At 44.9% G+C, this 12,199-nt stretch overlaps 1 protein-coding gene across 2 annotated transcripts in view; it reads right to left on the bottom strand.

Annotated features, from left to right (window-relative positions):
• Nucleotides 1–12,199, bottom strand: part of AHCYL2 (adenosylhomocysteinase like 2) — a 62,343-nt gene that overhangs the window by 7,088 nt on the left and 43,056 nt on the right. For both annotated transcript variants that reach the window (XM_042467625.1, XM_042467624.1), the window contains exons 9-14: nucleotides 9,070–9,133; nucleotides 8,329–8,417; nucleotides 6,781–6,851; nucleotides 6,551–6,645; nucleotides 964–1,062; nucleotides 539–607 (exon numbers count right to left, since the gene is read on the bottom strand). In XM_042467625.1, the coding sequence (XP_042323559.1) occupies nucleotides 539–607; nucleotides 964–1,062; nucleotides 6,551–6,645; nucleotides 6,781–6,851; nucleotides 8,329–8,417; nucleotides 9,070–9,133 (487 nt within the window). The remainder of the gene's footprint in view (nucleotides 1–538; nucleotides 608–963; nucleotides 1,063–6,550; nucleotides 6,646–6,780; nucleotides 6,852–8,328; nucleotides 8,418–9,069; nucleotides 9,134–12,199) is intronic.

The following is a 12,199-nucleotide window of genomic DNA, read 5'->3' as shown; positions in this document are numbered from 1 at the left end:
TTATTATTATCTAAATGGGACGCACCACCCCTTGCGCCCTGTGTGGTTCCCTCACCACTTTCAGCGTATGCTGAAAGCCGCGTATAGTGCATCCGCATGTAACGCAGGCACACTGTATGTACAAAACCTTCCAAATGAAGAAAGCATGATGCATATGGAGCCTTGTAGTTTAGGAAATAAAAACTGAGGAGGAAGAGACAGAAGCATAAAGAATTAATCAAGAAGTTCCTTTCATACGCTATCCAAAACTTAGGAACTGCACACTGGAGGAGCTTTGCAGTAAATTCCACATCGACTTGGATTTCATCTGCATTGCAAAAATAATGCAGTTTGACACTGCTTTAACTGCCATGACTCAATGATATGGAATTCTGGAATTTGTAGGTTTGTGAGATATTTCACTTTCTCTGGCAGAGCTCTGGCAAATCCACAATTTCTCCATTATTACAACTGCTAAAATCAAAAGATCTGTGATCTAACCCAGAAAGGCAATGCTTTGTTTCTTGAACATTTTCTTTCCCCCCACTAACCCACACACCTGGGTGGTTGCAGTGATGGACAGCACAAAAGTTGGAACCGTGGAGCAGCTCAGGTTCAGCAGGCGTCCCTGAAAGGCAAAGGTATGTCTGCATTTAGCACTGCCGTCCCCACTGGCAGATTACTCTGACTTGCAAAAGGCCACCAGCACCTGATTCCTCCGCACATCATGAGGCAGAAACAACAAACGCAAGCCCAAACAGAGGTGGACTCTGCCACTGCCATCTTCAGTTCAGCCACAAAGGAAGCATCCCAGGGGGTTTCTAGTTGTATGCTAGGCCTTCCCCCAGACAGCTGACATAATCAGATGGCCACCTTCTGACTCCAAACCAGAGAAGGCAGCTGCTGGTACTCACTTACCTGTGTAGGTACCATCCTATCTGGAAGCCCTCCTCCTAACACCAGGCTCCCCTGCTGCCCCCTTACCTCTGCCAGGAGCACTATCCTCTTCCCATCTGGCCAAATGACATGGTCGACCTGAGACCTCACCCTCTCCCACGTCAGCTCTGGTGTGCGCAAGCTAGCCTGAAAGACAAGAGGTTTGAAGGACTTTTAAAAAACAGCAAGGGGCCTTTCAACTCTGCAGTATAGCAACCAATGAGATACATACTTTTTTAAAGCAATGAAGCACTTTTTTGAGGGCTGAGTGAGGTTTCAGATGTCTAGAGAGAGACATTGTGGAATTATGCTAGCTCAAAACTTCCCCAACCCCAGAATCCTACAGATAACCTGGACTGCAACTCCCATCAACCTCAGCCACTAAATCAATGGCTACACTTCTGGGATTGGTAATCAACACATCTAAAATGCACGAGGCTGGGGAAGGCTGACGTAGTTCATTGTCCTCACTGTCACACTGGCCAGGCCAGAGATGCTTCTGGGAGCCCAACAGGCTGGGCATGGAGGAGTTCTTGTCTGACAGTGGACACCCCTCCTCTGTACCTCCATGATGTGTCTCCCCTCCCATCAGCTAAGGTAGGGGTGGGCAAAACATGGTCTGAAGGTCACATGTGCCTCCCAGGGTCCTTTTTTTTTTCAAACCACTAGTTTTTGGCCTCCAAATGCCCCCTTGGGGATGTGGGATGATGTTCTGGTTTTAGCCCCCTACACCATTTTAGGTCCCTTTAAAAGAGAAGGTGAACGAAAGTAACTTCCTAATCACTTCTTGTTGGGTGGGAGAGTCTTTCTCTTGGTCCTAAATCAGCTTAGAGGAAGTAAAAACATAGCAGAAATGACCCCATAGTCCCAAGATGATATTTGAAGCCCAAAAAACTGGAGGTGTGGCAGTGGTTTGGCTCTCCAAGATTTTCAGGGGAAGTTAGCCTTCTAGAATTACCTACCCTTGATCTTGGGGCCTCTTTGGAAAAGGCATTTTGTGTCATGCGAAGAGCTTTATTTGTCCTTACTCCTCAACCCATTAATTCCATTGGATGACCCCACTGAGTTTTAGTATTATAACAGACTTCTCCCTATCCACTTTCCAACTTCTCCCGGCCCCCATCCATTTTCTCCAAACTGCACATGAATTTTATTACCTTCTGTCTTGACTATTCTCCTCACCCCCATTACTACTTCTCCAACTGAAGAACAAAAACACTGATGAGTAAATGATCTGTGACTTAAGTGCTGCTGGTCCTGGTGCTCTTATCATGAAATATTAGCATCTGAATGTTCCTGAAATTGCTCTGGCATGGTTTTGCTGCCTTTTGGTTTCATTTTTTAAAATTAACTCAATTGATATGATGATCTGTCATTGTGGGTTGTGCAGTAACTGCACAAAAGCACTACACAAATAAAATTGACTTTTAGGAAGCTGGTAGTAAAGAAATCAACCCAGGAAAACTGCTCCTGGCAGTCTACTCTGACACTCACAAGTGGGAAATGGGGAAAGCAGGCTGGTGAGATGCCACCAAGTCCTCTGCAGTCTGGCAGAAAGAGCCCGTTCAGTTAGGTCACAGCAGGGCAAATGTCTGGGGTTAGCATTGACCTTCCAGAAGACCTCAGAGGGCTGCATCCCCTGCAAAAAAAAAATTAATTTTGGCCCGTTACAGACCGCTGAGAAGCGGCGGTCTGCCGCTGCCGCCGGTTGCAGCATCTGGGAACCGCACCAGCCAAACGGCGTGGTTCCCAGACGCTGCAGAGAAGGAGCATGAAAATCGCGCTCCTTCCTGGGCCCCGGAAGAGACGCTGTGAGGCGCTAGTCGCACACTCGCGGCGCCACTTCCGGGACACGGCGTGCGGACGCAGAGGGTCCGCTAAGTCAAGATGCCAGCGTCCGTGTGGAATGGCTGCCGCCATTTGTTACGGACTCAGTCCATGGTAGGGTTAGGGGTGTCTGGAAGAGATGCCCCTTTCTAACCCTAGCACGGACTGAGTCCGTCCTAGGGTGCCCATGTGTAACGGGCCTTTGTCTCTCAATGTCCTTTTGGAGACACAGGGTCAAGCTTGCCATGTTGGGGGTCTTCCAGGCTGTTTTAGGCCCATGAGTGGGCTTTTTTTTTTTTTTACAATAAGAAGTGACCTGGAAGTCAACTTCGAGTCTACTTCTTGTTTAAAAAAATGTCTCCCATGCCCCCCATACAGCCTCCCCCCCATAAAATCCCCCATGGCCATTATACAATGTTGTGGGGATATAGAGGCAATTCCTTCCAGATGTTTTCCTGACAGTGAGGGCCCCTGCGGGGCACACAAATGCCATGCGTGTTTCACAGGCCACCCATTTCTCACCCCTAGGTTTGGGCCAGGCCCTATTCACAAGCAAGGGCTTGCCTGCATTAACAATACTTGGCACTGAGGATGGGTGGGAACACCAACAGAGAAGAACATGGCACCTAAAAATACACACAAGCAGCCTCTGTGAGCTGAGTGTGGTGGGACAATGAAATGTCACGGAGACACCTGAGGCAGGGAAATGCTGCAGCTGTCACCCTATTGCCTAAACCAGAGGCACACCTTGTTGTATCCTAGCTCCACAAAGGACAATGATAACACTAGAAGCCTGGTAGAAGAAGCTCACTTGAGGGCTCAAGTTACTCACCTCTGACACTGACATTTGGGGACAGTCTGAGCTGATGGAACCTCTCAAGGGCAAAAGAGTTTGGACTATTTGCTGCAGGGGTTGCTTAGCAGCTGAACACAAAATGACATGCCAGCAGTTATCTGAACAAAGTAAATGCTTTCTTTCTTTCTTTCTTTCTGACTGATATGTTTTAGCCTCTTGCTTTTAGATACCAGTAAGGATCAATGTCAGCTTTCCCTGTCTGTTTATGTGCATTCAAGCTGCCTGTTGATTTATGGCAAACCAAGAATTTCATAGGGTTTTCTTAGACAAGGAATCCTCAGAGGTGGCTTTCACAGCTCCTTCCTCTGAAACAGGGCCTACAGCATTTGAGCCTTCCTTACTGTGCTGTTTTGGAAGGACTGGGTGGAGAGACAGCTACACAAGTCTTCTTGTCTGCTTGTGCCAATGTATGGATGAGATGCTGCTATGCAAAAGATAAACCTCAGCTCAAAGACAATTTTATACAAAGATGCTAGATTGCTTTTTGAACTATCCACTTCTGCTCAGATCTGCATTATGCTCACTTAAAGGTCCATGTGTGCTCTTTATGACAGAAATAGAGAGATATATTCCACGTCAATTACCATAGCAACATCCTATGAATCCTGGGATTTGCAATTTAGGGAAGGACATTTCCAATTCTTACCAAACTACAAGCTACAGAATTCTACAGGATGTTGCCAATTATTGTGCTCTAATTGTGCAGTATAAATAGGCCCCAGTTTACCATAGTGGTAAATAACAGTCCAGAACCTGGAGATCTAGGTTCAAATTTTCAATCTCAGCCTCAAACATCTCACAGAACTGTTCCAAAGATTAAATGGGGAAGAGGGAAAACTTTGACTCTGAGATCCTTGGGTGAAGCAGGGAGTAAAAATGCAGTGAACAAAGAAACAAAACATACAAGGAAATCCTATAACACCTTTAAGACTGAGAAAAATAAATTTCTAGCTTAAGCTTTTGTGGATTCCAGATGCATCTGATGGGCCAAAGCTAACAAAATGAAATTCAGCACGGAGAAATGTAAGGTACTGCACTTAGGACAGAAAAATAAAATGCACAGATATAGGATGGGGGCACCTGGCTGAATGAGACTACATGTGAAAGGGATCTTGGAGTCCAAGTAGAGCACAAGTTGAACATGAGGACTCCAGGATGACTCAGCCTTCCATTCTTTCATATGTCGGAAAATGAGTACCCAGTTTGTTGGGGACATTTGGCTAACACTCTGTAAACCACTTAAGAGAGTATTCAGCACTATAAAGCAGTATAATAAATAATAATAAAATAATAATAATAATAAAATCTTTATTTTTATCCCGCCCTTCCAGAAAGATCAGGGCGGCTAACAAAAGTGCAACGAATGCACACAAATACAGTTAAAAACAATCAACAACAAGCAACCATACAATAAAAATAAAAGCAGGAATAAAAGCCCCGTCGTCCGTCCTCATGGCCACGGAAGAGGAGGGGAGGCCCACAGGATCTTAATCGGGGAATGCCTGCTTAAATAGGAAGGTCTTAAGATCCTTCCTAAATTGGGCCAGGGTGGTAGATGAGCGGAGCTCAGTGGGCAGCGTGTTCCAAAGGGCTGGGGCAGCTATAGAAAAAGCCCTTCTAGACGTAGAAGCATGCTTGGCCCCAGGCACCTTCAGCAATTGCTGCCCAGACGTTCTGAGGGTGCGAGGCGGATTGTATGGGGAGAGGCGGTCCTTTAGGAATCCTGGGCCCAAGCCATTTAGGGCTTTATAGGTGATAACCAACACCTTATATTGAGCTCGGAAGCGAACAGGCAGCCAGTGAAGATCTTTAAGTACAGGTGTTATATGGCTGGTCCTGGACGCACCAGTGACCAGCCGGGCTGCCATATTCTGTACCACTTGAAGCTTCCGAGTTTGGTATAAGGGTTGCCCCATGTAGAGTGCATTGCAGAAGTCCAATCTCGAAGTTACCAGAGCATGTACCACAGTTTCTAGGTCCCTCCGGTCCAGATATGGGCGCAGCTGGCGAATCAGCCGAAGCTGGTAACAGGTGCTCTTGACCGTCGCATTCACCTGAGCAGTCAGATGAAGCGACGAATCAAGAAGCACTCCCAGACTGCGCACAGAGTCCTTCGCAGGGAGCGTGACCCCGTTTAGGACAGGTGGAACCACAGCCATTCCTGGACCGGGGGAACCTATCACTAGTACCTCCGTTTTCTCTGGATTCAGCTTGAGTCGGTTTTTTCCTCATCCAGTCCATTACTGACCCCAGACAGGCCTCGAGAGGAGAGACGCCATCCCCGGTCACTGCATCAGTCGGAGACATAGAGAAAATAATCTGGGTGTCATCAGCGTACTGATAACCCCGCGCCCCATGTCTCCGGATGATCTCTCCCAGCGGTTTCATGTAAATGTTAAATAGCATGGGAGACAGAATGGCTCCTTGAGGGACCCCGGTTTTAAGGGGCCTCTCGTCGGAGCACACGTCCCCCAGCTGCACCATCTGGGACCTCCCAGAGAGGTAGGACCGGAACCACTGGAGCACAGTGCCCCCGATCCCCACCTCAGCCAGGCGTCCCAGAAGGATACCATGGTCTATGGTATCGAAAGCCGCTGAGATGTCCAAGAGCACCAACAGGGACACGCTTCCCCGGTCAGAAATGTTAGTGCTATCGTTATTCTGTAGAGGAACTTTTGTATGGATAAAACACCAACAGGATTCTGGTTGTAGTGTTTCTTTCAGATATCATATATTATCTTTTAGAAGGATGACACAAATGTCTAGGTTTTCCAGAGATCTAATTCCCAGAGAAGAACAGCTCCGACACTGTTCTCAGTTTGGGACCATTCTCTACGAGTGAAACAACTGTGACCTTTCCACATCCTTGAAAATGTACTGCATGGAAGGCTGGTGAGGCTCTTTCTAAACCTCCTTCACCAGATATTGAAAAAAGGAAGGCCTCATGCTTACCACATCAATTTCAGTGTTGGAATGTCCCATGTTACAAACAATACAACTGTTCTTCATTCTGTCAAGATGTTCTCTGGTCACTACATTTTTGTTTCCTGTAAAGCAAAATGGGAGTATGTAATACAATAAGGGATAGGCCCAGTCTACATGTCCCAAAACAACCAGAATACAAATTTCCTATCATGTTATAATTTTTACATGTAAATAACAATGTAGTGTACCAGATGTACCTGTACAGGTGATAACAATGTCGACTTGCCGAATGACTTCATTCAGTTTCACAAGCCGGAAGCCATCCATGCTGTGAAAGAAGCAGACAGATCTCTCAAATCTAAAGACTAACAGAAACAGAAACTTTAACCCAACCCACTGGGAATGACAACCCAAAGCAGTGTCTTTTAGCAGCTGGTGACAGAGAACCAAGAGAACTGAGCCAGACCCTGAGTGTTCAAAGGAACAGGGTCAGTTTGAGATTTTAATTCCCAGTCTGCTCACTGCAAATACAGTTTTGTCTCCCTGAGCAAAGCTTCCTAAAATGTGCAGGTAGAGAAAGTCTCCAGCTTTCCACTAGAAGCCTCTGTGCTGACACAATATGGATGAACCTTCTCTATGTACTAGCTGCACTGGTGCATTTTCATCAGTGCGGGAACACACAAATAACACACACCCCCTATAAGAGCTCTAAGATCATCTGGAGAGATTGCTTTCTCTGTCCCAGCACCTTCTCAGGCTCATTTGGGAGAACAAAGGAGAGGGCCTTCTTGGTGGCTGCTCCTAGACTTTGGAACTCCCTCCAGGATGGCCTTATCTGTGCTCTCCTTCTATCAGTAAGTCAAAAACATTTTAATGGCATCAGGCTTTTACAAACTGACTAGGTCTAGTCTTTTAATCCTGTGTGGTTCTGTTTTTAAGGTCTACCATGAAGCCATGGAGAAAGATCTCTCCCAAGTCCTTATCAACTGCACCTGCGAAGGTAAGCTGAGAGAAAGCCCTCACCTGCTGATCTTAGTGCTTGGGCTGTCTTGTATAGGGAGATATGGTCTTTTAGATAGGGTCCACCGATAGTCAAATAACCTTCATGATTACGTCTCACTCACTGATACGTTTTAACATAAAGACTGTTGTTGTTAGCAGCTTTGAGTCCCATTATTGGGAGAAAGGTGGGATACAAATGAATAAACTACTACTACTACTACTAATAATAATAATAATAATAGTATGCCCCACCAGACGCTCTTGTATTGCCCACCTAAGCTTCCAGTTGACTGACAAAGCCACACTGACGTTACTGTATACAGTACATTTAAACTACCCCCTTTTTTTCTATCATGGGACTCAAGGTGATGAGCATGGAGATGAGGAAGGGGCAGTCCATTCCAAGCAGTCTTAGGCACAGTGTCACCCCCACCTACTTCAGTCAACTTCTATATGTACAAAAAATGGTATTAGACAATGACCTAAGTTAGCAATGTGAACTCTATAAAAGGCTTGCTATTATTACTGAGTTCAGCAACTACTTTGTAAACCAAAAACTTCAACTAGCTTTCTAAGCAGCTCTATGACATCTCTGCTTCAGTGGGATACCAAACAGCAGGGGTCTCTCTCAATTCTGCCCCTCCCAAACACCAAATTGTCTTCTGGGTGGGGACCTTTGACTGACTTAGGACAGACCGGTGGAGTTTACTGGCACTGTACGGTTGGAAGTCAAAACCACTATCAGCCCCATACCACCAAGTGACCAAAGACTACCTTCTCTCCCTTATGGCTTCAGTTCTTACCAGGCTTGAAGGGCACAAATGGGGTCTATCTCTGTCACGTACACGATAGAACCCATGGCTTTCAACGCAGCACAGCACCCCTTACCAACCTGCAGGAGAAGATAATAATGTGAGGGGAAAAACAGACTTGGAGAACTCAGGGGTTGAACAGCTAGGCAAAAAAGGGGAGGAAATGCAGAAGTAATACATTCTCTGGGGCAAGTGCTTAGAACAATTCTCTGCATATTCTAGTCATACTCTAAGATGTAGAACTAGGAAGGCACTCCACCAATGTGAAGGGATCACAAAAAAGATGGAGAGAAGAAAGCAGTTTTAACAGTAACTGTGTGCATCATTTAGTGCTCTAGCAGTACACCAAGAACATGGGATGGTACAAGAAGAGGTTTCTAAAAAACCAACCTGTGCCCCTAACTCTCACAGAAAGACAATGCAGAATGCAAGGCTTCTCTTGACAGTGATGAGAAATTCAAATAGCTGGAGAGTCAGGGGCTGGGGTGGGGTAGATCAATGCAGCATCAGCACTCAATGGTTTGTATGTCTATAGTCCACACAATTGTGCTGAGGTTTATGACATGAATAGTCCTCCAGACCCTTACCTGCAACTCTAGAGATGGACTTAGATACCCGGAGGAAAGTCTTGGAGGAGCAAAATCATTCCTAAGACAGTACTAGTAATGAATCTGTCGCACAAAGATGAGGCATGGATGCCATGTTCAGAATGGCAGATATCTGAAGCCTTACCTCTCCATAGCCGCAGACAACGACTTGCTTTCCTCCAAACATCATGTCAGTTGTCCTTTTAAGGCTAGGAAGAATAACACCAACAGCATAAGATAAAATTCAAAGATATAGCCATGTTAGTCTGGAAGATCAATATGCAAAGGGATCCTATAGCACTTTTGAGACTAACTGAAAGAAAGGAGCTGGTAGTATGAGCTTTCTTAGACTTGAGTCTACTCCCTCAGAGGCATGGAGTGGAGGGCCAAGGGACAGATCTTAAGGACAGACCTTCCACTCCATTCATCTGAGGAAGTAGACTGAAGTCTATGAAATTTCATGCTGCCAGCTTCTTTCTTTCAGTTAGTTTCAAAAGTGCTATAGGATCCCTTTGCATATTGATCTTCCAGCTGCAGGTTAATCTTCAGAAATTCTGTATATATGAATGATGGGGAAAAGGTGGCATGGGTTTTAGGTTTCTGAAAAAGAATTCCTCTGTCAACAACTTCTGTTATTGCTATTGACAAAGAATGGCTTAACGTCCATGATGTGCGCTAGCTGCTTATACAGAACACAGCACAGCACAGTCTTTGCCAAGTGAGCTTTCAATGTACAGACCAGTTTGTGAGTGGCAAAATTCTCACATAGGAAGATTCTTCATTCTTGGAATCTGTGAGATACATATAGACTGTCAGTAACATGTAAGTGGATTTTCCCCACTCTGTACATGTTACACAATTATAGCACATGAAGCAATGATCCTGTATGCACGCATGATGTTTCTTCTAATTTCTTACATGCACTGTAGGTATTTCTAATGTTACTTAATCAAGTCCTGTGGGTTGAAACGAATTAGGAGTGAAAGAGAGGTTGGAAACTGTCAAATATGGACTGAAGAGTAGGAGAGGCAGTCAGTAGAAAACAAGAAACCAACAAGAGGATGGAAAAACTTTGAAAAGTTACTTTTCTGAATTAAATTCCCAGCCAACATGGCTATCAACAATCACTGTACAAGGAATTAATTTCTCCAAGCTCTTATTATGCAGCCATGCCAAGGGCCATATTACCTTCTTTTGCAGGCTTTGCTCCCTTTGAATGTTTTTCTGTTGTCTGTTTCTGGTTTCTCCGGTGCTCCTGTTATACATTCTTTGCCTCTGGGTGTCTCGCACCCTCTCCAAGGGATGCCCTTTGAGAATGCCCCCTTCACACCTGCCGTGATATGCTGTGCTAGGGAATTCTTCCCCATGTTTTTTAGTGCAACAGCCACAGAAGGGACCCACACAAAAAGGGAAGTTTCCTGGTGGATCCCTGCTGATCCACACATGGATGTGTTTCCTCCTAGTGAATGCTCCCTTCTTGGCATCTTGGCAACTGTGCCCTACATTGTGGTCTATTTTTAGCAGATGAGTAAAATAGGTTAGCAGTGCAGAGAGAGTAGGCGACTCCCATTTCCCACCAAAGTAGACAGAAGGCCCAAGGGACAAGAATGCAATTCTGCCCCAGTTTCTTCTGGCCCACTTTTGCAAGGGCCAAGCCTAGCTTTTCCTAGCTGCTTAAACTTACTTGAAACTTTTAACCATTTCTGCAGCACCCAGGCAGAAAGTAAGACAAGGCAGCTGAGATTCCCCCCTCCCCGCCATCATGCTATTATATTTGCAGCAATGTAAGAAAGAATTGCAAGATAATGATTTCTTTAAATTTTTACAACCAAGCAGAGGATAGCATAAGGCACTACCTCACCCTGCTACAGAAGACCTCCTTCCAACATGGTCCCTGTGATCGAGTTCCCCTTGAGTTCATTATCCTGAGTCTGGGCTGTATGATGCCTGACTGCAAGTCAGAAATCCCATGGTGGAATATTTCTCTATAGCAGAGGTGGACATCTATGTAAGGGGCAGGGTCAATATTCACCCCACAACACCTTCTGAAAGCTACACAGATGCATGTTGTATCATTTCCAGCTGCTATTTTTGCCCATTTTCACCTTTTTTGGTTTACTGGAGGGTTTAGGAACACTATTATTATTATTATTATTATTATTATTATTATTATTATTATTATTTCTTACCCGCCTCTCCCCATGGATCAAGGTGGGAACAACAACACACCAACAAATATACATCAGGAATGGGAATGAATGCCCCTCTAAAGGGGTAGATAAGATAGACCGATGCATTTGGGGGTCACTTGTTGATATTTTGAGCTATCCGACTTGAAAAATATCTTGAAAACAGGCCCATCTTTCTAAAATATGGGCGAATTCAAGGGTTTCCTGGTAATTAAGAAGTGGGGAGCAGGGGCCACTCTTCCCCACATCTGGTCTATAGATAGTAATTTCCTTTAGCTAATATTCAGGAAGAAGGGCTTTAATCTAGGCTTCTTGAGAAACCACAATAGTATTCTATTAGCTGGGAATGGTTACTTTTTTAGGAACCCTCAGCCATGGGAGCTCCCACTGTAGTTCAAAGTCCCAAACCAGACAGAGCAAGCTGCCCATAGCGAGAACTAATCCTACACATCTCTTTCAGGGAAAACTCTTATCAACAGAGAGGGATTTACAAGGGACTTGTACTAGCAGGGAGCCATTCCTGCTACGATTCCTCAAATGTGCAGCTCTTTCTCCAGCACTAATTACTGGAAGCCACATTTACTACCTAAACAATGGAACAGCCCAGAGCTTTGACTAGCAAGCTGAAGGTCCTCTAATGACATTTATAACCAAAACAAATTTGGGACACTGTAGAACTGGAAAAGGCAAAAATAAGGCAAGTTAAACAATTAAGAGGTGGAGAAAGTCTCCTTGAGAAAAATGCTACAGCATTTGGGGGTGCTCCACTGCAGAAAGGAGTAATGAGAGGCATGACAGAGGTGAATAAAGTTCGGCCATTGTGAAGGATATGTGTGTGTGCGCGCGCGCGTGCGCATGAGAGAGAGAAAGAGAGGGAGAATGAATTCATACTAGAACCAGGTTTCTTTCACACTATGCAATGATAGCACCTTGATCCCACCATTAATTGCTATGGCTGCATCCTACAGAATCCTGGGGTCTGTAGTCAGGAGAAGCACTAGAGCTCCCTGGCAGAGATTTCTAATAATAATAATAATAATAATAATAATAATAATAATAATAATAATAATAATAATAATAATAATA

This window comes from Sceloporus undulatus, chromosome 5 (genome assembly GCF_019175285.1).
Source record: "Sceloporus undulatus isolate JIND9_A2432 ecotype Alabama chromosome 5, SceUnd_v1.1, whole genome shotgun sequence".
Lineage (NCBI taxonomy): Eukaryota > Metazoa > Chordata > Lepidosauria > Squamata > Phrynosomatidae > Sceloporus > Sceloporus undulatus.
This window is presented reverse-complemented; position numbering and strand designations above follow the sequence as displayed.